This window comes from Sturnus vulgaris, chromosome 1, assembly GCF_052056855.1.
Source record: "Sturnus vulgaris isolate bStuVul1 chromosome 1, bStuVul1.hap1, whole genome shotgun sequence".
Taxonomy (NCBI): domain Eukaryota; kingdom Metazoa; phylum Chordata; class Aves; order Passeriformes; family Sturnidae; genus Sturnus; species Sturnus vulgaris.
Window position 1 is genome coordinate 47158244 of NC_142243.1, and position 27552 is coordinate 47185795.

The 27552-nt window shown below is 37.5% G+C and overlaps 1 protein-coding gene across 9 annotated transcripts in view; it reads left to right on the forward strand.

Moving 5' to 3' along the window:
* The window catches only part of BBS9 (Bardet-Biedl syndrome 9), a 312895-nt gene that overhangs the window by 248040 nt on the left and 37303 nt on the right, over positions 1-27552 (forward strand). Inside the window, exon 23 of one of the 9 annotated variants that reach the window (XM_088165888.1) lies at positions 2641-2895. The exons of the other annotated variants lie outside the window; for them this stretch is intronic. Within the exon in view, the coding sequence (XP_088022014.1) occupies positions 2641-2687 (47 nt within the window). The 3' untranslated portion in view covers positions 2688-2895. Of the gene's footprint in view, positions 1-2640; positions 2896-27552 lie in introns of those variants that run through there. 9 annotated transcript variants of the gene reach the window in all.

Sequence of the window (27552 nt, forward strand, 5' to 3'; positions counted from 1 at the left end):
TCTTGGGCCAAACATAAATGGAATGAGCTGCATTGATACAGTCAATGTACAGACACCATATCTGCATCATATTTTATTCCCAATCATATTATTAGTTTCACTGAAAGCAAAGGTCATGTGCAGACACAAACTTCCCCCTTTCTTAAGCTGCTTTCTGTGTGCAAATGTTTTTGTATCCTTGAGGTCTTTGCTATGCAATTGCTTTTATTTTCCTTTGTATTTTCATGTTTAGGCTTAGCCTAGTTGCTTCTGGCCAAATCTTGAATGTTCTTGAATGCAGCAAAATCTGATACTGTATTTACTATTCTGATTAGATTATCTAGTTAGTTGTGGTAAAACATTCAGCACTTTTGACTGGAGATGAGCCCGCAGTATAGTATAGGATTCTGATTTTGGATCTGTAATCTCAGCTGTGAAGTTCAGAAATATTCATATGGCATATGAATGGAAATGGTATATGTGTACAGGTCACCTGTAAATGATCTGGATACAAAGCCAAAGTGAAGACATAATATAGATTCAATACAAGCTAATGTTTCAAAAATAATTGTATGTTACTGTGCTATTTCGTGGTCTGCATTAAAATGCAGAGGAAAGGGCGTTGCAACCCTTTGATTAATATGCTTTTCACTAGGATATCAATAAAACCCCAATGCTAGCCTTTTCTGTGAATAAAACACCTATAAACACAGTATATAACGCATTTTTACATAGTTGACCTTTTGAACAATTCCATATGTTTTTCATTTATGTGGAATTGTTCTCTTACTATAGTCCATTAAAAATATATATATTTTAGACTTGGTTTAAACAGAAAAGACACCTTAAATATCTTAACAAGTATAGATGACCCTTTGGTGTAATTCTTAGAAAAAGGATTGTCTGCAACTGCTGTGACCATGGTGTGCTTATATCTAGGTTGTGCAATTAATAAGGTAGAGCAATCCTTGGAAGAGTTTGTGCAAGTGGAGTGTAAAAGCCACACACGGGGAAATATTGGGACTGGTTGAAGAAGTGTATGTGGTACATAAAATTCCACAGCAGTTGTGCTGCAGTGCACTCACATGCACAATATATTGGTTAACTGGTAATAGGAAGGCATTGTTTTCTTTACAGATCAGAAACATTAGCTCCTGGCATGTCATATGAACATGTGCATAATGTAATAGCTTAAACATATGTTGTAAGGCAGGTGTGAAACAAGGATATTCAAGCCAAAAGATCCTACAGCCAGCTTTAGAATCAAGAGAAAGGCCAGGAGGATGACTAGTCTGGAAACTGAAAATATAAATGCTTTAGGAAGTTGCTTTCATTCTGTTACATGAAAAATATGCATCTTCATACATAAAAGTCATACTTAATCTAATACTATCAGTTAATTTTTCTTTTTTTTTCTTCCCCTCCCTTCTGATCTTTGGGGGGAAAAAAAACCAACGTACCTTTTAATGATTTTATTTTATTTTTCTTCTTGTTTTTCTTTAACTATAAAAGTACTTTCAGTTTTTCAATACCTCTGTACTGAAAACAGAGAACTTTGCATGCTTGGTCTTAAGGAGTTGTCTTTTTACAATTTTTGAGACAGAGAATTCATATTTAATATTGTAAAACCAGATTAATCTTTATTATATTGAATGGACAGAATTATTTGAAAATAGTTGTTATTTTAATTTTTATTTTTTTTTTTTAGATCATATTACTTTGATAGCGTTCAATATTATGTCATTAGTCTGTTCTAACTATTGAAAGCACCAGCTCTTAGTCTGATGACAGTCTGTGCTCTAAAGAGTAATTTCAAAGTGTATGTTCTTTTCCTTTTTGTAATGAGACAAAGTTTCTCTGGCTCATAAACCCCAAAGCAACTTTAATACAGAAGTAAAACTGAGGAGTGATTTAGCCATATAGTGATCTTGATTTTGGATTTAGTTCCCTCCTTGTTGCTAGGAACTTTCAGAACAACAGATGTTTTAAATGTACAAAAAGAGATTTTTAAGTACAGAGCAAATCCAATGGATAAATCACAGATTCAGGGCTCTATAAAACTGTCTCTGTACTGCAGAAAAGTAATATTCACAATCATTGTGGTATAAAATATATCTAAAGTTGCTTTAAATTTTCCTGTATCAGATATGTAGGTTGTATCTGTTTTTAAATCCTTAATTTGTGGATTAGGATAACTTGCAGAAGCTACCCACTGTTTTCCTGAATGGTCTGGTTTTTGAACTTAGCAAGAGTTTTTATAAGTGTGAAGTCACAGCTGATATTTTCAAACTGTGTAGAAATTACTCCTCCACAAAATCCTAAAGAGCGAGAAGGAAAGGAACATTTTAATTTGTCGTTGAAACTCAAATATTTCTCATTCAGAGGGAAAGTTTATATAATAAAATTAAAAAAAAAAAAGGCACCCCCCCCCCAACTGAATCTTCCATGTGATAGTGGGAGAGAGCAAGAGAGTGAACTGTTTTCAAACTGTAAAATTTGGGATTTGAAGTCAAGGGTCTTCTTTGCTCCCTCCATACTTGTTTATGAGTTGGCACTAGAATGGCTCTGCAGCATACTTCTGCTCTCCCCAGCTGTTAGCAACAGTAGGGGGAAGTGTAAAGGCTCACCCCTTCTGAACCATCATTTCTGTCTTCAAAACAGGCTCCTATTGTGGCTGTACCTTCTGCGAATGGTGTGCGAAGCCTTGATGGTGAAGCAAAGAAAGTTCACCATTGACTACAAGAGCCTTTGGATTGGGCCCTGAGCTTTTAAGTCTGAAACTGTCGTGGAAAATAAATATTGCACTTGAAGGAGCAAGCTCCAGGGTCTCCTAAAAGTAGCTTAAATAGCTCAGAGAGGAGCAGTATAATAACTCCAGCTTTCATATAGTAGGTTCTCACTAGTTTTTCATCCCAGGGATACTGCTGGGACTCCCAAATCACTGGTCAACAGTGTAATGATACATGGCAAATTACCTAGGTAATGGCAGTCAGATAAATCACTTCCAGCCAATGCTGGTTAGTCAGCCGAGGAGTGTGCTGTGTATTAGCTGGAACCAATTCCCCAAAGACAGAAATCAAAGGGAAAAAGGACTTGAGAATTTTTTTTACCCAATATGATGATTAGTGGCCATTAGTGAAGATGATTTATTTTTCCTTATGGAAAGGCTAATGAGTGATTTAGAAAAGCAAATGTGAATGTGTAAGTTTTTACAGAAATTGCTGGAAGGGATTAGAAATTTCACAGCAGAACTGTTCACCTTTATGACTGAATTTCTGTTTATATTCTTCAAATAAGGCAAAACAACATGATGGAAAAATTTCAGGAAGTTCTTGATTGCATCCAAGGTTACAAACCAGACATGATGACTTTGCATTATCATTTTCATGATAAAGGTGGAAATAAACAGTGATAACTCACAAACCTGCCAAATGTTTTGCGGGGGGCATGTTGGTTTAATTTGAATTTTCCAGCCAATGCACCAATAATGTTATAGTTTTGATTTGCCAATTTAAATATACTCTTTTTTTTTTGTTGTGAGACAGAACCAGGAGCAAAAACAAGGCAGGCCTAAAAACTTTATTAATTACACAAAGAAAATAGTAAATTCAGAATAAGATCCTCAGACCACTCCCTCCTCCCATTCCTGCTTAACAATAACATACAAAGACACTTCAGTCAGTTTCTCACTTTAATAATCTTATTCAGTTCACTTCACGGAGACAAGCTTTCTCTTTTTGGCTATAGGGATTTCCTTCCCAAGGGGGGAAAGAAAGAGTTTTCTTTTGACTTCACTTTTGTGAGTAGCAGCCGCCTGGGAATCTGCAACCTTGACTGTCTTCTTAACTTCACAGCCTTCCCAGAGCTGTACTTGTGGGCCATGTTAAACTCATGGGGTATTACTTTTAAGAATGAACTGTTCTAAAGCAAAAGTTCTCTTCATCTCTCTTTCTCTCTGTTCATGCTTCGTTCTCAGAAAACTGAGATCCCCCTTCTTTCCTCGGGGCAAAAGATTCTCAACACAGGTGCTTTTGGTCAAATGATCTATCAAATGGAACACTCCAACCCCCCATGTCTTTCTCCATGGTTAATAGGAATTTTCAGTGCAGTACAGTCTACCCTTCAGCTCACAAAAGGATTTTCAGCCATCTTCACAACATCTCCTCATTCTCCTTTCCTCTAAAGAAACTTAGCTCTTGTTTCACTGACTTTCTATCTCTTCTGTTTTTCCCTTTCATTCAAAGGAAGATTGGAGGTCTGCAAGTCTTATCCGAGCACTAAAAGAGTTAAAGTTTCACAGAGAAGTTGCAGAGGCTGGGCCAGGCCCGGGCCTGCTGGTTGAGGAGCAGCTGAGATCTCAGTCAACCTTTCTGGGGCTCAGCTGCAGCACACACTGCCCATGGCCACCCCTGCTCCCCAGACAGGGCCCGGCTGCTTCCCAGACAGGCCCAGCTGCCTCCTCCCCAGGCCACGCGGGCAGCTGGGTGGGCCCAGCCCTTCCAAAGCTGCTCCAAGCCAGCAGCAGGAGCCGGGCCCCCCCAGAGCCATGGGCCCATGGGGAGGAAGCAGGGCAAGATCTTACCAACGAGCCTTTCCTCCCCCCAGCCATCGGGTCCCCTGGTTTGCAAACGGGGCCCAGCGGCCTCCCGAGCCCCCCATGGGAGGGAGCCCGGGCCGGTAGTACCTGCTCAGACACCGGAAATAAATGAGAGCTTTTTTTCTGGGTTACCTCCTTCAAATTGTGTGTTCACGGTGCGAACTAACTTCTCTAATTGGTTTCTTGGGCTGTCAGTAACTCAACCAGCCTCCAATTGGTCCCATCAAGTCACAGAAGAAGTTCTCATAGAGAAAAACCTCTCTGACTCTGCCCTCCCCCAGGCGTAACCAGCACAAGGGGTGAAATAAAGTTGAAGATCAAAGTCATTACTGTCAACTTGATAGGAATTGAAGGTGCTGAATGTGTCATAGGATCTTAATATAAGAAAGGATCTGAAACTATTTCTGGAACCAAACCAGAAAGTCAACTAAAGTCACAGAAAAGTGTTAGATTTTTCATACCTCTATTCAGAAAGATAGGACTTCTAAATCTTAGGCTGATGCCAATTACAATAATATCTTGGATCATAGAATGTTTCAAGATATTTTTATGACAATAATGAATCCTGCGTTAGTAAATTGAGTAACTAAAGGAGGGTGTTGATGAAAGGTAGATTTACTGATGAGCACTAAGTACATTCTGTGTTGGGCAGTGATATGTGAGTCCATGGTGGTATTTTTGGAACTTCCTTTGTGGAGCATTGTTGAGTGCTGAGAATTATCACCTCTTTATGAAAGCACAGGCAGGAGAAAATAACTTACTTATTTCTGTTGCAGAGTTCAAATTGTAACTCCATTATTTTCAATTTGGCCATGTGCGCACAAGTCTAGAGGCTCCCATCTTGTTTTACTGATCATATTGCTGGTTTTATGCTTTTGTGACGTTAGTCTATGTGAGTGTGTTTATGCAAGATTTGCACATATTTCAATTTGAATAAGTAAGATGATGCCTCTCAGAATCACTTGCATGTGGGGTGCCATCTGAGGCTTGCAATGATTTTTATGCAGCATTCAAACCCCTCTGAGTTAGAACTGCTGTTAATATTTTTATTTAATGAACTTTCCTAATGTGACCTGCCCACCCCTGGCTTCCCTGTAAATGTTTCTGACAAAGAAAAAATCCAAGACATTTATTCTTTTAATGCTGTGATCTGCACTCCCGACTCATCTTTTTTTTCCTAAAAACTTGAATATATTGTGGCAAGAGAGAAGCAGATATAATTCATCACCTACTGTAAAGGGCAGCCAAATAATACATTAATTCTGCAAATGAGTAGAGATTGTATGATAGAAGGGAAGACTGAGGTAGTCAGGGAGGATTTGTGCTAGCAGTGAGTATGAAGAACCTGACCTGCAGTTGATTAAAAGACCATTTATCTTTTCAGTAGCTTTTCAGAGAAGAGTAATCCCATTGATTAATCTTGATCTTTGCATGGTTTTCAGTATTGAAATTATAGGCAGCACAATGTATCTGGAAATTCTGTTAAATTCTTCGTCTGTGCCAATGAATTCCATAGGCAGTAATAGTAATGACTATATATAATAATAGGAAGCGATCATCAGTGTTCATAGTAATGAATTTTTACTTGTTGTCCAAGTGCTGCAGGGGCTTAGGCAGATTTTTATTAAGGATGTGGCTAGAATACAAAGAGGAGAAGTAGCAATTGAATCTTGTTTCCATCTTAGATGATGTTTTTGAGAGGTTTTTAGTGGTACTTGATTTTTTCTGGGATTTCAGCTGGTTGCTTGATTCAACGGCCAAAGCTGGATTGAATGTCTATTCTTTAAGGATCTGTAGTTTCTTTCTATACTGAAAAAAAAATAGAACTGAGGCTTTCTCTTCTGAAGAGGAATTCCTTGTGTCTGCAAAAACCACTGAGTCTTATCCATTTTTTCAGACGTTTTGTAGCTGAACTAATTGTCTTGCAAAGGTGATTCTTCTCTTTCCTAAAGGAGTACACAGGGATGATTTTGCTGTCACTAGGAATTTATTCCCTCCTGCTATTTCTAGTTTCAGCCAGTGCTCACTCATCTGAGAATGACTTCTGTAGATTTCTGGCTGACTCTTCTCCTCCCTCCTGCTTTGAAGATGCTCTTTTAGCAAAAATGACCAGAAGCTCAAAGACTTTATGGATCATGCTTCTGACCTTGCTTTGAGTCACTGATGGAATCAAAGGCTCTCTCAGCATCATTCTTTTTTTTAGCCCTGTTGGTTATATCTGATCAAGAGAACCACCCAAATACTTGTATAAAAAAAGAAAAAGCAATTATTTTCAATGGAATAAGGAGATCAGAGGTCTATTTTGTTGTTTGGCCTTACAACAGGTTATGCTACAAAGGAGAAAGTGACTCTTAGAAATCAGGAGGGCAGTCTAATGTTTCAAACTGGCCAAGAAATCAGTTTGGGGTTTTTTTTATTTGGAGGCTTACACCATTCTTAAGTGAATCGTGACTGACTCAAGTACAAAAAAGAAGGTCATATTTTTTTTGTGCCAAAATTTTAATATAGCTGACCAAAAAGGTTGAAGCTACACTCCCAACAAAATGTAGATCAGCTAGCAGTTGTAGTCCTAGGCTATGTCTGCCCAAGTTTGCCACAGGAACAAAATGTCAGTTCTTTCATAACATTAACTTTTCCAAGATGCCTCATAAATCCCAATTTAAGTCTTTGGTTGTATATAATCAAAACCAAAAGTTGTTCTTTCAGTGAATCTCCTAGTTTATTTCATGGAGTCCATTTTTCTTTGGTTAATAAGAACATACTTTTTATTGCTGTGAAGATATTTCTTGTAAACAAATAAAACAAATGGAACTTCATGCAGTCTAGATTGTCTAATCAGAAGAATGCTTAAAACAAAGTCAGGAGGGATTAAGATTCCTGAAGTAACAAGTAAATTGGATAGCCTTCCAAAAGCCCAAAGAATGGGGGGGTGGGAATAGAAGGCTCCTGTTGAAAACTACGTACTGTATGTTATGTTACACTTTGGAGATCTTAGCAAACTGAAAGATGGGACATTTACTTCAATTCTATCTAACTGCTTTTTTGCATCATGCTGATACCATAGTATTGCTGAGAAAGAAGATTTTCAATTCATTCAAACTGAAAAGAAATAATGATCTAAATATTAAACATTTTTTGAACAAAATCTCTGACAAAACAGATACACAACTTGTTATAATGCAACCTGCATATCCACCCATGTCTTACCCTTGTCAAGTATAAGAGGCATAAAGCCTAAATCTGCTGAACCAAGTCGTGCTGCTGCTAGTGTGGCAGTCTCAGTAACCAAGCTGGGCTGGGAAGAAACTAGGAACTGTGTTTACTTTAATTCCTATGGCAATGATTTTCTTAATTCCTAAGGCAGTATTTAGCAAAATTGAAGGCATAGTCTAAAATCATTAATTGTCAAAATGATAGATCATATTTTGGAATATAAATTATGATGTATAGCTCAGTAGCAAGATAAAGTCCTCAAAGAAGCTTTGGCTTTCATGTCTTAGGTCTCCTTTTTTACTATTTGTAATTGAGGAGTTTTGAAGAATAAAACAGAAGATATGACATGAGAACATAGCTCTGCACTATAACCACCTAAAAGGAAGGAGTATCCAAGTTGGGGCCTTGGGGCCTTGAATGGGGGGACAAGTAGGTGAGCAAAAATCTTCTTAAAGAATAGTAGTGAGTCAGCCTGGAGGCGTGTTACAAATGAGATTTGTCTGTGACTAAATGCTATAGAACATCTCCATCATCCATCAGGAGGAGGATAAGAATGTGCTTTCATCGTGTGTGCTCTACATGAAATTGGGGTGAGCAGTGGAGACCCTAAGGGTCAGGGCTGCCATTCAGGGTGGCCATGGCAGGCTGCAGGAAAGGGCCCATGGGAACTTTAGTAAATTGAGCAAGGACACTGTGAAGTGCTGCTGCTGGAAGAATTAACCCCTCACAGTGATACTCAGGAGGGGCTGGCTGGGAGCAGTGGGTGAGGAGGGCCTGCAGAGGCTGGACAGGTTGCTGAGCATGAGTGCCCAGCATGTCCTGACAGAGATGGAGAACAGCACTGAGCCCTGATGAGCAGGAACACAGCCCATAGGTCGAGAGAACATATTTTTTTCCCCCTCCAATTGGCACTTGTTGGATACACTTGGCCACATGTAGGTACTGCATCCAGCCTGGGACCTCTGGGAAGGGAAAGACACTAATGAACCTGACCGTGGCTGGAGCTTCTCCACCAAGGGGAGAAGCTGGGAAACAAGACTGACTCACCCATTCAAAATCCAGGTATGCCTGCTTAATTAAATGCCTTAAATAGAGTCTATAGTGCTAGTTATTCTTTTCAGTTTACTTTTAGATGGCTTTAATTTCAAAGTAACAATTTGAATTGTGCCTGTGGGTGTATTTTGATAATTGATATTTATTCACTGACCTAAGCAGAGCATGACCATGGCTCTCTTAAGATACAGATGAATGCGTTTGTACCATTAGCTATGCCGATAATTTTGAATTGATTTTTTTCAGTCTCTTCTGTTGAAACGATTTCATTTTAAATAAAGTATCAATGAGAGGGAAAGACTGCAATGAAGGGCTATGCCTTTGAGTTCTCTTAGGTAATAGAGATTTTTGACTTTGTGTCTTTGCTTCAGTGAATTTTAATTATCAAAAATGTTTCATAGAATGAGTCAACCACCTCCAGGGAGCCAACATATTGATAGGCAGGGAATGCCCAGGTAGCTGGGGAAATAGTAGAATTCAGCTCTTGACCTGAAGACTCTCTTATTTGAAGTGTATCTTCTACCTGGAGGCATTTTTGTAATCCTTGGTTTTTGAATCGGGAAAATTTACATTTTCAAATTTAAAAAGTTTATTAAAAACTTCTTGAGGAGTTGTAATCTTAATTTGATTTGTAACATAGTATTTCAGATTTTTAATAGTATTTTTCTTCATTTTGTGCTTATCTTTTCTGCGTCTCTGGTAATTTTTATTTTCAAGTAATTTCAGGAAAACATGTGTAAAATTTTCTGGATTTAGAATTATTAAAAGTGGAACTTTATTCTGCAAGACTAGTAGCTAGCGTAAGGTGGAGTACTGTTCTTGCCAACTATAGAACATTTTTAAACAATGTTTATTATCATAATGCTAGAAGTATGTTATTACAAACTTTGTATGAATAATATTTTTGTGCTAGTTACAGCACACAATAAGGTGTGCATTATAAAGCAGTGTGTCTTGGGTGGGTGACCTAAGTGACTTGAAAAGTAGAATTTCTCTATATATCTACACAAATGTATTCATAGCATTAAAATTTTCCAAAACTAATTTCTTTTGAATGGTGGGAGAGATTAAAAAGGGAAAAATGATACTGCATGATCTCGTGATGGAAAAAACTTTGAGCTAATGACTGGATTTTAATTTATAACCTCTTCCCAGGTAGCTATATGTTGTAAGTATATTGTAGTTTAAGATGGAAACAATACTGCTTTGTGACTTTAAAGGACCTTCTCTTGAAAAATATCAGTGCTACACATCCTGTCTATTTGCAACTCATACAGTTCCACATAGTTTAAAAAAAAGTGAATTTCTGATAATTGTTATTTCATAATGTAGTAGCTAATACATAGGTTCTGCAATATTTTATGCAAGATTTTATCTTTCAGCAGAAGGTATGCTAAGAAAAAAAAAAGAAATAGCCAAATCAGCAACTTTTCACAATTAGTGTCAAAGTCAGATATGTGATCAGTGGCCTGAGAGTGTACTTGGCCTGTAGAGTGTGCAGGAAAGCAGGATAGGGTGAAATATCATCCTGCTCTAAGAGGGATGTCTTACATAAGGAAATGGATTACTTTGTGGTTGTAAATTCCTTTCTCAGTTATCTGTCAAAGGAAACACTTTTGTACTATTGGAGTAGATGCCTAATTTTTGCATGATTACCATTAAGAGAGCTGAATTCTACTCTCCCTCCTTCCCCCCCACCCCTCCCCATTCCCCTATATAATTAAGTCAATTGCTAGGTAAAACTAAAGCTGTTAATGAATGAAACATTAGCATTATTAGTGTTCGTATGATAGTGTTCTCATGCTTTGAAAGAAATAGTGCCTTTACTAAAACCCCAGAAACTCATTCCATGTAAAAATCAGTGCTGTTCTACTGAAGTCAATGGACTTTTGCTGATTTTATGTGAGCTGAAGATCTGGCCTGTCTTCTGGAGCTAGTGTGGTGGACCTTTTATGTTTACTTTTACTTTGTTAGGGTCTCCAAAACACAGTGCACTGCCATATATTAGTGTCAGTCACTTTTTAGAATTGGCATTTATTGCCTACTCATGAAGCATGTAAAGATTTGGTAATTGATTGTTTTACCAAGAAATAACCAAATGAAAATACAAAGCAGTTTTTGCTATCTGAGTGTTGGCAGGAAACCAAAATGCTAAGCTCTAGTATATACTTGAAATAAAACTTGACATAAAACAATGAAATTTATAGAGAGGCTTGTTTCGTTCGTACTGTATTGGCATAACAGAGGGCAAAGTTCTTCTTTCTGTTGAATGGAATTAAATTTCCTGATAACATTAATGTGAAAGGGGAATTTGGCCTCCATCTTCTTAAGCCATCCTGTCCTTGTTATTGATAAGCTAATGGTTGCCTTGGTCCCCTGTGATGGTGTTTGGGTTTGAGACTGAAATAGAGAAACTTTCCTGATTATCAAATAGTATAGTAGGTAGTTGCTGTTTAGTCAACCCACATTTACTAGCATCAGAAAATATGATGGATTGCACTGAAATGAAACCATCAGGTTTTTAAACAGAGTGGTTCCTTGTTTGGTTTCAAGAAAAAGTTTCAACCACTGGATAAAATTATGTGCCAATTATGTATAACTTCTTTACCACTAGAATAAAGGAAACCATGTTTCTGTGGACCTATGTTTTATTGAGTTCATCTGTTTTCATTTATAAATAGGATGTAAGAAAAAAGGAAGTCTGTGCTGGTGGACAGTGAAATAATGTGGCTTATACACTAGCAGTGAAATGGTTTCTTTTCTTGACAGGTTGGAAAAAGACTCAGAAAAGGGAAATCTACTTTAAGAATGTCCATCTCGAATTATGTAGTTGTCAATGTTGATCTTTAATATTATAGTTAATAATCAGCCTGCTCATTTTTAACAGCATATTCAGACTCCTCCTGGACAGAGGAAATTTAGGAGGAAGACAATTACTTTTACAATTCTTCAGAGAAGAACTTAGGCTAAGTCTATAAAATCCCATGGGGCATGGTTTTTAAAAATTGCTTCAGAAATTCCTATATATTAAATTTCACGATTTAGAGTGTTTAAACTTGTTTTTTTGTGTGGAGCCTTTTAAAATTAAATGCAACTTACATACCTGATGTCTCTGTAGCTTTTTGGATTTATTAAATAAGAAAATACATAAGCTGGGACAATAAAGCAAGAAATCAAAAACATTTCAAGGTTAAAATTCTGCTGTTGCCTCTAGCTTGGATGATTATTGTCTGGAAAAGCAAACTATATTTTTATTTTAGATAGACTTGTTCATATTAACATCTTGAGAATGATAAATATATGTACTGTTAAATCTTGTGTCTATTTGCTACTCAACAGTAATCTTGTGTTACTTTGAAGTCTTGAAATTAATCCCTGGAATAAATCATAATTAGGGAGGCAAGTGGTACAAACATGAATGAATTATTTAATGTACCTGTCACTAATGAAGATTTAATTTCTCTGGAGTATATTAATCTAAGTGTTAACATATAGCTTGCTAATTAGATTTATGGTATATGGAGTACAGGATGAATATATTCTAAAGTATCCTCTTAGATAATTAGTAGTAATTAGGATTGTAAGGACAGCCTTATGGTATCTTTATTACATCATTAAAATTAAATGATAGGTTAAATATTCTTATACCAGCGCCATGCCAAAGGGCTGGTATAACACTATCAAAGGGGTAGTGTTAGCTTAAAAGAGGGAGTTTTTCTACTTCAAAGATTTAGTAAATCCATGATCAAAATCATGTGTGTGTATAGATGCAAATACATGAATTACAGAGAATCTGGAAAATCAATTACTGATACTAGACATCAAAGGTAAACTAACATTAATTTCATAATAAGGTGCATGCAGTCTGTAACACACACCCCTTGTAAATTCTGAAAACATCCTCCTTGATAGGTCCAGATTTCAGTAAATTTCAGTGAAATTAGAGTATTTGGGTAGTCACTAAAAACTGCTGCAGTATTTACAAATGTTTATTATGAGAGTGTCTGAGCTTCAGTGAGCATCTTGAAGATAGAAAGCGTCTTCCAGAGTTGGGCTGTGAAGCTGTCTGTGGTTAATTTCAGTCTGAACTGTGGACATCATTTGGTTGACATCAAATGCTGTATTTTGTAGTTGTGTGATGCAATGTGAATGGCGAGCATCCAATTTTACTTTTTTATAAATTTAAGCTATTTATATATCTCTTGGTTTCCCCCAAAATCTTGCATCTTAGAGCACTTCAACAATGTTTTTCTGAACCCAATAAAAAACTTAAATTCTACTTCTTAACTTTATTGTTGTGTTTTTTTTGTTTGGTTGGTTGGTTGGTTGGTTGGGTTTTTGTTTTTGTTTTTTGGGGTTTTTTTGGTGGTACTGCTATTATATTGCAATTGAAGACTTAATTCAGCATACAAAGTAAAACTTCTGTGGAGTCAGCTGGGAGGTGAGGGGTGAAAGTTACTTCCTGCCAAGATCCAGAGATATTTTGCCGCTTAATGTTAACTCTTAGCAAAACGTGTGGCCTCAGGAGTCTTACTTTTGTCTCCCTGCTTACATGTCTAAGCAAGTGAATGAATGTGCCTTCAGCACAGGAAGGTTTACTCCAGCATTGCTGGCACCAGCAGTGGCAATGTGGTGGCACAAGCCAGAAGTCTCAAAGAGTACTGAGAACCAGTAGCAGGCTTATAGCTTGTCTTTGGGGCCACATCTTCACAGTGGTGCCCATTCAAATTCCCAGTAAAACTTCCCTCTATCTGTAGAAATGTATGGAAGACAAACTAAATCTGTGGAGAATTGTGAGACATACAGTTGTGAAAACTGAGCTTCAGAAAAAGCTAAGACTGAGCTAAGGTGAGGCCAAATCTGGGTTGAAAAGCAAATAATATCATTAGTGAGAATTCGCTTCAAAGAAACACATTTTCTCTTTGTAGCAGAAATACCGTAAGGATGTTGTGTTTTGGCTTCCTGCTCAGGCCAAAAAGAAGGTCTGTTATTCAGACAAAGCTCCCAAAAGACATATCCAATAAAAATGTATAACTTTCTTCGATTGCATTTCACTGACAAAACAGAGATTTAGGTGACCTAATGTACATGAACAGTATAGATCTCTTTGCTTCTCTGTAGTGTTCAAAATCATTCTTCTAATATCTGTCATAAGTTGCATGTACCTGTTCTAAACACAAAAGGCTGACAGCAAGAGTCTACTCAGGGCTACTACAGCTATTTCTCTTTTTTCCTTGCCTTTTGACCAGCAGGTGGGATATAAGGAAATATAGGAGTCATTATACAGAATATCTGTGAGCTCCTTTGCAAAGTGAGCCATCTGTTTACTACAGAAAATAATTTTTAATGATTGTTTTTCAGCACCAGAGCACCAATGAAAAACTTTTAAAAGGTCAGAATGACTGCCTCTATTTAACTGCCATGGGAAATCCATCAGGCAGTAATTTAACCTGTATGCCTCTACATACACATATGCAAGTTCCATATTGTATTACACATCTGTCATCTACTTTGTATTTCCCTAAACAGTCTTTTTGACTCATAAACTGTGTTTTCTTTAAAACTGTAGCCTGTATAATTCTCTGTGGAGACAGAGGAAGGGAAAAAGACTGCAGTGGATTGTTTCCAGAGCGCTTGTGTATAGAGGGATGATTAAGAAAGTGAGAGTGAATTTATTTAAGATTGAGAAATAAAGCATGTAAACCAAAACTGGATGGATGGCCTTGTGAAGGGTCTCTTTTTGGAATTGAGATGATGGTAGAGTGTGCCACCAGGGTGCTAAAAATATACAAGCTGTAACAAATGTTATTTAATGCATTTGTCTTCAAACTTTTTCGCTTAATCACTTTAACTTCCCTGAATGAACCCAAATGCATGAGGCTATTCCAGCCAGTGGACCACTGCCTCACTTCTGTGGTAGTAAAGTGAGGTTTCTTTGGGGCTTAACTTCATAATGTGAACAGAATAGGAAGATTTTGTTGAAAAAAACCCACAACATTTTTCTCCAAAAGTGAAAGTGGCATGTGGAGGGAGTTACACTACTCCCACAGCCATTGTGTTACACTCTTAAAAATACCTGGTATTCCATAGCACTGTGCAGATTGACTGCCTTAGGCTTCTCTACTCTCAGCATCATTCTCACTGTGCATTGTGAGACTACTGTGATAAAGTTTGGTCTCTTACTAAATGAAGTGCCATTTATGAGAAGCCATCCTAGGAAACTTTCCAGGAAGCATAAAATGTAAATTGGTATCATTTTTTTCAAATATCACTGAATCAATAATCAGTGCTGTAAGAGAATGAGGCTGCTCTAATGTGAGTGTGCACCTTTAAAGGTTGGATTACTGACTTAATTTAATAACTTTTTACTGTGCTATACCATTTTTGGTTAGTGAAAAAATAGTTCTACAAAAATATTTATGATTTACTGCTGTATGTTTTGAAGAAGAACCAATAAGGTTGGAGATAAAAGATAAAAATGATAGTGTTTTTTAAATTTGGTGTGCCAGGTCAAATATATAATAACAATTTGCTTAAATGATTTTATCTTAATAGAGTTGTTTCTTTATTATAATTTTTAATTCCTAATTTAGGATAGTCAAAATTCTATGAAAGTATAAACTCCTTAATAGAGTTTTTGGGAGATGGAAATATTGGAATATAGGAAATCAGGAAATAAACAATAGCTATATTAAGAAACCATAAATTTGTGGGGTTTTGGGGGGGTTTTTTTGGGCTTTTTGGGTTAATGTCATTCTGCTGGTTTTTAAACAGTGGTTCTAAAATCTTCCAAAGTTTTTGTTCAAGTCTATTTATCAAACTCTGGGTTTTAGTTACAAATTTTACTTGAAAAATACGGAGGAAAAGTGACATCAGCCTGATAGGTGACTTGCTTCAGAATTTGCTGCTTACTCTTGTCTTTGTGCATATAATGGAAAACCTGTAGCAGACTACAGAACTATGTAATTTTGCAGTGCCCAGACAACATGATCTTATCAGAATGTGATTATCCATACTGTCAAGGGTACAGATATCAACAGGAGATGTATTTTCCTGTGAAAGACTGGAAGGGGCACTGTATTCACAAAAGCATCCTTGGTGTTTTCAAAATGGCTGGAGTTAATTTCAAAAAACCAATTAAGTTCATATTCTATTTAATAATATTAATGTTTTCTTTTGTTGATGTTTGTGGACAGTATTAATTTTTAAGAAAATAATTTACGTGTCCTAAACAAGCATCAGAGATACATGTTAAAAAATCCCTGTCTATCCAAATACTGGATAAATGTTGGATACATTTAGTTGCTTTCCGTTTTCCTCTTGCTGTTTCTAAAATGAGGAAATTCATGAGGAAATGGTTGTAAACTTTATTTGGGATATATAATTAGCTGAATCTTGAAGAGGTTTTGGTAATTTTAAGTTTTAATTGAAACATCTGAATCTGCAGGAATTTTTCCTGTTGTATTCATGTTGTTGTTATAAAAATACATCAATTTGAAAATAATTCTTCCTAGTTCTGCAGCAGCCTTTGCTTCATAGGGGGAAAACTTCAGTTTTCAGCAAGCCGCAATAGCTCAATTTATTAGTATTTGCTATATGCGTTTTGTTTCCATTTAATATTTCTCCCTTGTTCTTTATGTCCCTCTCAATTTTCTGTGCATAATGCTCATTCCTGTCTAAGTACAGGAAGAACCAATTATTATTATAGTATTTCAGTTAGGTGACATTGTATATTGAGGTATAGTAGGCATTTAGGAAATACTGCAGGTAGATGGCTGATGGTTTGCATGCTCTGACATTTTATTCTTTCAGATTATAGACAGCCAGCCCATATTTCCATATGTCTGTGATCTTTGGGAAGCTTGTGTCTTTAGCCCAGCTGTGACAAATGATCTTCACAGATATTGCAGGGAGACGTTTAATGCAGAATTTTAAGATAGCTGTGTCTGTGTTCTCTGTTCAAATAATAAAATATCATTAAACTTATAGAAGGACTTAGCAGCAGAGATACTTCTGGAGTAACTGGACTAGTGCTTATTCAAACTCTTTTGATTTGTAAATTACATCACTGTTTCTAAAGGAACTGCAGAACTGTAATGAAAATTTGTGTTTTCAATGCCTTTAGTTGACTGTTTATTATAAATTAAAGATGCCTATTTTAGAATTTCGGTAATTGTCATTCTTAAGTGATGGTTAATACAATTCTCATAAAAATTTTCATCTATAAACCTCAGATTTTTGTGTTTTACCCTTTATGTCCTTTCTGTCATGACCTTGACTATTACAATCTTGTCTTTGTTATGGCTTCCTCTCCCTCATCTGTCCTGTTAAAAATTATACAGATTTCTTTTAAAAGATAATTTTTGACTCTGTCTCTTTGATCTCTATTATTCTGTCTCTTACCACATCACATTCAGTCTCTCTACAATCTAAATTATAAACCAAGATATTATCCTGCAATAAAGAGTGCTTTATTCACAAATGTTTTAATCTTATTATATTTTTATAAGTATATGTTTGCTGAAGTCTATACAGATAACCCTTTTTAACTTCAAAATATAGGACAACAGTAACACAGAACATTTCATCCAGGGTACAAGTAATCTAGCAACAAAAATGCCTGTGTTACGAGGTTTGAGTTCAAATGTTCAAGGGTAGAATTGGCTGTAATGGTATATCTGTGAAAAAAATAAGCCTGTGGTGAAGTTGGAACCACAGTGCCAAAGCACAACATATAATTGGGCCTAATTTTTTCCATATGTATCAACAAAAACAGTCTTTGCTTCCATGAGAGATGAAAGCTTCCCTTTCTGTAATATTTTTATTTTGTATATAATTCCTAACTCTTTATAATTTCATAGGCTTTTAAAAAAAACATGCCTAGGGTTAGAGAGAGATGAGCTGTCACCCTGGATTTGAGTTTATATTTCTAATAGAAAAGCCTTTTTTTGGTGGGGAAGGAAAAACACGGCTATTTCCCCTCCCCAGCCAAAAGGGCTACTGTGTTAAAATCCTTGTACAGTGCCTGTGAGCTATCCAAGTTGGCATGGAACAATCCATTTGTGAATTGATTTAAATACCTCATTTAAAATAAATAATCTAGTGGAATTAGTGTCATAAATCTTCATAGAATAAGCTTACTATTTATATAAGATCGAAGAAGTGTTAAAAACATTTCTGTTCTGTCAACAACGTATGGTGGTATTTCTTTGTTCAACTTTATGCCAAGTCCCAAATAAAGGATGCATTTTTAAATGCATTTGTTCTGTTGTTTAATGTGGTATCTTTCCAAATAATCTTTCTTCCTGCTGTCTATAAGTTCAACTAACACATATATGAATTCTGTAGAAGACTGATGGTCTACATTACATTTCACCTATATTATGGTGTATTATTTTACATTCAATAAATTCACAGTTATCAGGATTTTTGAGATATTCTCTGCACTGTATTTTACCTCCTCTTGGAAGTTACACACCCAGGCATGCAGACATTGTTGTTTTCTCCTTCAGTGTAGGGCCAATCAAAGCTGCCAAGCAGAGTATCCCAAAAACCTTCTTGCAGGTGACATTGATGCTATGGCTGCTAGATCCAAGTACTTTGCTACACGTATAAGCAGTCTCTTGCCACAGCAGTCTGCTTTCCCTGTTTGTGTAGTGGCAGCCAGTGAGATTTCCAAGTGTTTGTCTGTGTTCAGAACATGGTTAGTTACAGCTCTGCATGCTGCTTAAACAGCCTTTTTGTGTGTCTCCTAAGGAGGAAAAAAAGAAGTTAGACTTCATGGTAATGTCTCACAGGATGCCAGTGGTACCTTGCTGGTTTACTAGTTCACCTCACTTCAACTCTAGTTACATCTAAAATTTGTTTTGTAATATATCCCTTCCTTAACTGATTCCATGGAGGTGAAGGGATTATATTTCTCTCTGCCTTTACATCTATACAGAGTTTAAAACATTTTGCTCCAGACGTGGTTGTTTTGCTAGGAGCAGAGCTGAAAGTTGCTCTGGCAGTGGAAGGAGACACCACTGAAGTGACCTTTGATTTCCCCATATTGCAAGCTGTGCAGAACTTACTTGAATGTGAGCTAAAGCCATCTTCAGAGTTGTTTCTCATGGGCTGTTATGTGTAATAACATAAAGATATTATATATTATATATATATATATATAAAGATAATGTACGTAGTGCAGCACGCCTTTCCCAAATTACTTTATATATTCATTTTCTGCTTGTTAGGCAAAAAAAGAAAAGGCAGGCACTGAAGAAGGAGGAAGAAGCCGTTTTCCTCTTCTGATGAAGCTAGACAACATCTAGCTAAAATCAAGGAAGGCATGTCTTGGTTATAATACCTGATTTCCATGGATCCCCACTGATGTATTTTTGTAGAAGCTGCCTTACACATCTTTGCTACTGGTTTAAGAGACTCCGGGAAAAACAGCCAGGTCAGAAGAATGAAGAAAATTTTCCTGCCTTGTTCTCATTTCAGGTCAGCCAGAAAAATATTCTTGTGGACTGTAGATGCCAGGACCCTCCTGTAGCAGCAGAAATCCTTTTGGATTTCTTCCAAAGCATTTCTTTGAGTCTTAATGCAGGTCAGCCACCTTAGAAACAGGAGCTGCTACTTAAGGTGTTTGCAGCCTCCAGATGCAAACCTTCTTTCTTCAGTAGTCTGCATCTGTCACTTGATTCACTTCATTGTTTTCAAGTCTTGGACTGGTTCTGCTTCCCTTTGTTGCATCCATTCTCGACATGCACCATGCAGACCTCTGAAATCCGCAGGCAATGGAGCCTCGCCTTCGAGTATAGGGCTGTCAGAAGTGAGAAGTCTGGCCTTTATGACTGCTTCAGACTTGGATCAAACCTACCACTGAGCTACTTACAGCACTTCTAAAAACCCCCTGCTAGTCTGGGACCACTTCTGACAACCAATAATCATATTCCTTCCACTCATTTATGTCAAATGAACTGGGCTGCAAAGTAAATACATCTCTTCTCTTGTTTCCTCTATTCACAGCCATTGGTTTTATTTGCTTCCAATAATTAGTCTCCTGCTTGAATCACCCTTTTTCATCCACTCATTTAATTGCTTTCAAAGTGCTCTTTCAGACTTTCATCTGTACTTCTGCTTTTCCTACAGCAGTTCCTCTCTAGCTGCTTCTAACTTGTCTTCTGATCTTGGCAGTGTGGTTATATTCCAGTCTCTGAGTCTTCTCTTCATAAACTCCAGCATTTTGGACTCCTTTTACCTTCTCAAACAGGATTTCTTAAGCCAAAATTTTAGGAATGTAATTCTGGCCCTACTCAATTCAACTGGCTGAGGATTTTGCCATCTGTCTGTATTGGTTTTTTCCCATGTGTTCAGGCACTATTTGCATACATAATTGCTACATATGGATCTGCCTCAATAAAAAAAAAAAAAAAGCTTAACTTCCTCTGGTCTCTGTATAGTCAGATGATTGATATATGACCAGTATAGACTAACAAAAAGAACGTTCTCCAATGTGCATATTGCTTTGATTACTGAGGTTTTTAGAACGTCCAAATGAAATGAATAACAAACATCAGATGTTTGGAAAGTTAACTCAGTAGAAGTCAAGGACATAATGCTTAGTTGCAACTTGCTACAAAGGTGTTGGAGGTTGAATTGTTCCCTTTTCTTTCTGTGGAATTTTCTCCCATTGTTATGCTAAGTAATTGTGGCTACACCTTAAAACTACAGATAATGTTCTCTCGTAGGGGGGTGGCTGGAGGGGGAGGGGGGGGAACCGGAAAAGGAAAGGTGGACTGGGGGTCTGGAGCGGGGGACTCTCTCTCGCTTGGCTCGTGGAGTGGGAAGACAGCCCGGGCTCCGGTCTGGCATCTCCCCCTGCCATCCCAGCACTGAGATCCACGCTCCCTGCCGTTGGACATCGCTCTGCTGCTCTCCCACCTCACCCTACTATCTCCAGACACCCTGCTGAGCACCACGACCGACACCGTGAGGGGGAGTCACTTTCCCCATCCCCTCTCACCCCTGGGCCGCGGCCGCCATCACTCCAGCTCTCTTCAGCTGCGCGGGACCTGCCCTGCTCCCAGCACCAGTAACTGAGTGCAGGGAGACAGCCTGCGGCCAAAAGGGACTGGAGCGGAGCTAGACTGTTCTGTTGCCAATTTTTATACCTGTTGTTGTTTTTTTCTGCCTTGTTGGATATCAGTAAAGAACTGTTACCCTTATCCCCAAACCTCCTGCCTGAAGGCTTCTGATTTGGACCTAAAATAATTGACAGGGAGGGGGTTGCATTCCGCATCTCAGGAAAGGGGCTCTTGCCTTTCCTTAGCAGATACCTGTCTTTCAAACCAAGACAAAAGGGTTCATATTTTTCTATTAATGGAGAATGACACAAAGATGCCCTTTGGCCAACTCAGTATTTGTATTAGTAAGTGACCAAAACTGTGTGTCAAGGCACTCACACATACACTAATCACTTGCATTTGTAACTGCTTCCTCTGTCTTCCTGGCAAAGTATCAGCATTAGGAAATTGTGACTAATGGTAAGAAAAAAGAACATTGACCTTTCTTATTAGGTACTTTATAGGAGCAATCTTTATAGGTGTCAAAGAAAAAATAAAATACCGTTTGATTAACTTAAATAAGATAGAGTGTGAATTAAGCAGGCAGTTCCTTTGAAATGTAAGTGAAAGTGACCAAAACAGCTCCTACAGTTTGCTTTTATTACTTATTATTTTTTATTGCATTTGTTAGGAACATGAACAGTGTATGTACTCATTCCTTTAACACAGAATCAGTTTTGGTCACGTACAAGCATGAAAAAAGGCAAGCCTACAGTGTTCATCTGTTTTGATTTTTGGATATTTTTACTCCTTTTAAAATCTAATATTTCTGGATAAAATTTACATCCTTTGTTCCCTTGTTTAAAAATAGGGGGGTGTTTTTGTTTTGAATAATTAGTTGTGGCGTCTGATTGTATAATAAGTGCTCTATTGTTTGGACAGTATGACAGCCTCTTGTGTTTTAAGGATTTTTTTCAAGCAAATGGCTTTTGAGAATGGCAGCATTTCAAGATTATGAAACTGCCGCTGATGGTAATGGTTCTGTGATAATTAAACTGTCCCCAGCCTCTTTTTTTTTTTTTTTTTTTTGTGAAACTGAGACAAGGGTAGTTGTGATTTCATAAAAGGCTTTGTTTGAGCTCTGGCAGCTGGCAAGGCAGAGCCCTCTTCTAGTAGACTCAGTACCAACCTGAAGGGTTTTCACTATGCATTTCCTTCATCAGCTGCATATTCATCACATTTCATCTTTTCCCATCTTACAAGGAGACTAGTCGACTTCTTGGTGTTCTCTGTTGACAGAATGGCCAATTTGTCCTCTTAGTAGTAATGTATTAAAATTGATTTTGGGGGGGCTTCTTAAGCTGATGGTAAATTGGAGTTTTGTTCTTTGCATGATAGTTGTGTAAGAAAGCACAGTAACCCAAACACCCCTTAAATTAAAACTAAAATGATAAAATGCATTACATCCTTGCATTAAAAATAAAAAAGGCTTTCTTATCATGCTTTAAAGAAAAGTGAATCCTATTTCTGAAGAGGTCTGCAATAGCCTGTGTGTCTATCTTTACACAATTGTGTCATTCTCCTTAATGCTTTAGGGCTGGTCAAGAGTTTACAGTTAAGGGTGAACACAGGTTCTCATAGCTGGAGCAATGCTAAGAGGTCTTCACAACTACTTTTGTCTGAGTGATTGTGTTATGTAGGCAAGAGATTATCTACTGTTTTCTGGAAAAGCATTCCTGTAAATCGTGTCTGTAGAGATTCAGGGGTACAGAACTATATAGCCTGACATATAAACTTTGTTCAGATCAGTGGTGGCATATTGTTGAGGCAATACGTTTATTTTCTGCTCAGTTGGTACCCTCACATTAAATGCATTGGACTTCTGGGCATTCAGAACCTCATGAGATCAAACCCTTCTACTGAGGATATTGCTCAGCTCTTATTCTGTCTCTTTTTATATGGTTTTTCATTCAGCACTGTCTATTACCACAGTCTAATTAGATTTAAATGTAAGGTGGAGATCCAATAGATAGAAGGTGAAGTTCAATTTAGGACTTACAGTGTGATGCTTGTCACACATTTTTAATGGAGGTAATCGTTACAGACTGACAGCCTCTTGTTACAATAAATACATCATCTGGTTGCTGTATGATCTCTTTTGACTTGTGTGTGTGTGTTATTCTTGGGATGAGATTCTGTTGTGGTGTGTACAACACAACTGCTGCCCGTTTTTGGGTTGGGAAAAAGGTGGCCTTTCACTAGCAGAGAGAACAAATTGAGTCTTCTGAGACCTAGCTGAAGGGGAAGGCTGGAAATTCATAGATGTGTTAAGGAAAGAAATGATTTTAATAGGAAGTAAAACTGGGTAAATTCCACTTCTAGTGAAGAAGTTAAAAGGAGGACAACATTTTTTTTACTATGAGAAGTATTTTAAAGGAATTGAGTGAAAGATTAAACAGTAAAGGAAGATGAAGGGGAGTTATATGTAGAGAATAGGGTGATTCAGATTTTGGATAACTAAGGAATGTAAGAGTCAGCAAATACTCAGCAGAGCTTAACTGGTGAGTTGTAAGAAATGAAAAGCTAAGAGAATAAGAAAGAAAGTAGGAAGTCAACAAATACTGGCCAACAATGAGTGGACAAAAGGTCTTTAAGGCTATTTGAGATAAAAGCCTGAAGTGTTTGCAAGTACAGCACTAAACAGGTAGTACATATTTCTGGTTAATTCTCTCAACACTCTAGCTTGTGGCCCTTTCCTGTAGTGTGGAGCTACATGAGATGACTAAGCTGGTCTAGGATCACCCCTCGCTGGAAAGAGGAGATTGTTATCCTTTCTTTCTCCTGCTCCTGCCTTGCCCATGTGCTAGCACTTTGTTCACTAAACCATCGGAAAAGAAATGTTTGTGTTATTTGTATCATTTTAACTTTCCTTGCTATTATGTGATCATTCAGTTGTGAGGGCTGGTGGGTCTTAGCACCAGCACAAGGAAGAAATGGAAAGAAGGAGCTGGAGTAAGAGAGAGGAGGTAAGCCCTCCATTTTGTATTAATGACTCCTTAGAGCAGCCATCTGCCTGTCTCTACACTGTGGCTGCAGACTGATGCTACAGGCATCTGAATCATTTCAGTTCAAGCTCCTACTGAAAGGGGCAGGAGTTATGCTTGCCTCTCAGCCATGTGTTTTCCCTGCCTTGTGGTGACACCACCTGTGCATGGTGGGATGGTCAGCTGAGCTGAGACAATTAACAACCTGAAAAAAGAAAAGATCTCTTTTCAGCAGTTTCATCTGTTGCTTGATTTGGCTGTGTGAGCCCTGTTTGCAGGGACTCGAGAGGAGGGAGGAGGAGGAAGGTGGACCTTCATTCTGGGCTGCAGCCCGTACTTAGAAGAGCTTCAGTCAAGGGTAAAGTCAGCCCATAGTCTTTTCTGGTCCCTGCTGCATTAGATTCTGGTTCTGTAATGTGGATATAGTCTTACTTGCCCAGAAGGAAGAGAGTTGTAAATAAAGAGGCAGTTCACCGATATATGGTAAAACTTAGTAAAAAGTGTTAAGTTCTTCAAGCTTTTTGGATAGAAGGCATTGTATAAATACTGTTTATACTAAACTGCAAAAATAACTGTTTAAAATTTCTGGAATAGCTGCAGGAAATAATTTTAGATCTGTGTAAAGAATGCATTTTATTTTAAAAGAGGGAAAAACACTGAAAGAGAAAAGTTACAGCAGAGCAAAGGACAGCTAGGATAATGCAGTAATGTGGGCATTTCAGTTATGCCAAAGAACTAGATCTGAGTTCTTCAGGAAAGAAGGGGATTTTCTGATTTATGATCTTCTGAATTAAGAAGGATTCCACTTAAAAAGTGTGTAAATTTAAAGGGAATTGAAACAGTGGGTCTTTAAAGACCTTTTGAACTGTAGTCTGGGGCAGAAAACAATGAGATGTAGACAAGACTTGAAATGCCATGTATGAAAGAAATTGAGGAGGAATTGCACTCTGTTGCCTTCTCTCTAGAAGCTCTATAGTATTAATAACAGTTTACATATGGTTATTAATATTGTAGAGCTTCCAGAGAGTAGGTAATAGAGAAGCAACTATTGTGGTTTTTAGAAAAGAGATGGACAAGTATTTGAAAGAAAATATCTAATGAAGATATGAGGACTAAAGTGAGGAGAATGTCCTAGGTGGGTTCTTGCTCTGGATGAATGGAAATCTATGTGTGAATGGTTCCTGGTCCATGGTGGCAGGTGACACAGGTAACAAAAATATGTGCCAGGCTCTGATAGGGTAAGTTCACCATGGAAGTTGTGGCATGTTTTTGGTGTGTGTACTCTAGTGCAATCACCAGATCTGACTTCTGTGGTTGCATGTGAGCAGAATACTCTGTAGTTTGATCAGTCTCTAGCCTGGTGGGTGTTTATTTGCTTGTCAAATTGCACTGTCATATAATGCACATTCTGTGCATTATATTGTCTTGCTTGGTGCTGATATTCTTGTGCTTTTTCAAGAGAATGCATATGTTCTGTGTGGTTTTACTCAAACTGAGCACATATTTTTATATGCAGGTGGCAATTATAGTGAATATATATAGGGCAGAGATTGTGACTTCCTTCCTTTTGACCACAGCCTCCTCTGTTCCTGTGTAGTTACCTCATAACACGAAAGTAGTCACAGGCAGTCATGCATACTCAAGGTTAAAAATGGTTTCTCGCAGTAGTGTTACACAACCTGTAACTAGATGCCAACCCCCCAAAGTGCACTGAATGAATAAAAATTCCTCTTGGTCTGCATTGAATAAAGTGATACTAAAGTGGAGTAGCCATTTCATTTTATAAACCCACATCCCTCAGTACTTTCTTGCAGGTGACAGTTTCAGCATTCCTTTCCTCATTTCCAGACTGCAAAGGAAATAAATGGTGACAGACAAATCTCAAAAGAATTAAAAGCTCAGTTTCTGCAGTTTTCTTTTAAGAATATATTTCATATTGTTTTGACCCAGAAAGCAAGATGAGAATTTAATGAGAACAAGCATTTTCATGAGTTTTCTGGGATTTAATTACCTTCTGTTTGAGTACAAGTTTTACATGTGGTGACATGACTTTAATAATGCTCTGTGTTTACGCTTTTTAGAAATGCATGTTTTATATAGTTTTCAGCTAAGTGCAATGTAAGTGGCTGGCCTATTGGTTTTTCTTCTCTGAAAACTATTGTTTCTCCTGTTTGTAGACTCAAGATGATGATGGTAATGACTCACATTTTCATTTAATCATGTTATTGTTACTCAGTACAGTTAGAGACTGGAGCTAAGTCTCCAATAACAATTGATTGCTAATTGCAAAACTATAAACTCACTGAAGATCCAAGACGGATATTTTGTGTCTAACGAAGTTGCCTGCATAGTGGATCACAGGTAAAAGATGGCTATCTTCTTCAGCAGTAATGAGCTTTGAAATATTGAGTGCACCTTTTTAAGCAGAGGTAAAGCAGAGGCTGAAAATGAATGAGCTTTTTCTTATCTAGCTCCAAAAAGGTCATTTAAATTGAAAGTGAAGTTAGGAATTGTAAAGCTCTTAAAAACGAAAGCAAAAGTAAAAAACAGATTAACCAATACTCCAAAACCTCTTACTTTGAGGGAAGATTTATGTAGGTTTTTAGTTTATTCAAACTGCTTCACCTATCCTTAGACACACTAATAGTACTTTGGATTTCTAAAGCACTTTTCATCTGAGAACCTCAAAGCACTTTGCAGGCATTAATTTAATTAAGTTTCACAGCACTTCTGTGAGCTAAGTAATGTTTAAACAAGATCATTTCACCCAGTACTGAAACGGAGCCACCCCTGGGGTGGAATGTGGTAAGTATTCAATGGTACATAGCAACACTCTGCAACAGTTCAGGAGAGAGTGTGGAGAAAATACTATATCCCACTGAGACTGCAGGGTTAATCTTGTTAGACAGCATATCTCTTTGCCTGTTACTTTTCCTTCTTAATTGTAGGTTACATTCCACCATCTTTTTGGTGACTCTGAGGATGTGAGAGCTTGCTTCTTGGTCCCCCCAAATGATCTTTGTGTAATGATCTCTACCTAGCCTGACTTATCTCAAAGTGCTGTGAAACAATTCAATAGGGTGTCCCCTCTAATAAATATGGTCTCTCTTACTTTCATGCCTTGGTACTATAATACTGAATTAAAAGAGGAGGACATAATCTCTTTTGTCACCAGTTGTTGAGCGGTAGCACTTTTTTAATCTGCCTCTTTCTTTTAGCTGATTCTACTTTTATGTTCAAAACTGAGCAAATGCATTGAATCAACAAAGTCTGAGACCCAAACCAATGCATTTTTCCATGGAATTTTAACTTTCAATGTGCTCTGTATGACATCCAAACTAGAAAATACAGCTGAGGTGGGGAAAGGGTGAAAGGACTCATGCCATTTGTGTTTAGTTCTTAGTTCATGCTTTGGCAACCCAGATTGGGACATTGATAGGCCAGTAAGACATTGGCTATTGAAAGCAGATTCACTTTTTTTCCTATTGTCTACAATGATGACATTATCTTGAGATAAAAAGAAATTGCTATAATAACTCTTACTTTCTATTTCTTTTCCATCATATTTTGCACTATATGTTTTTGCTTTACTAACCCACCAAGGTGCTGAGTGTAC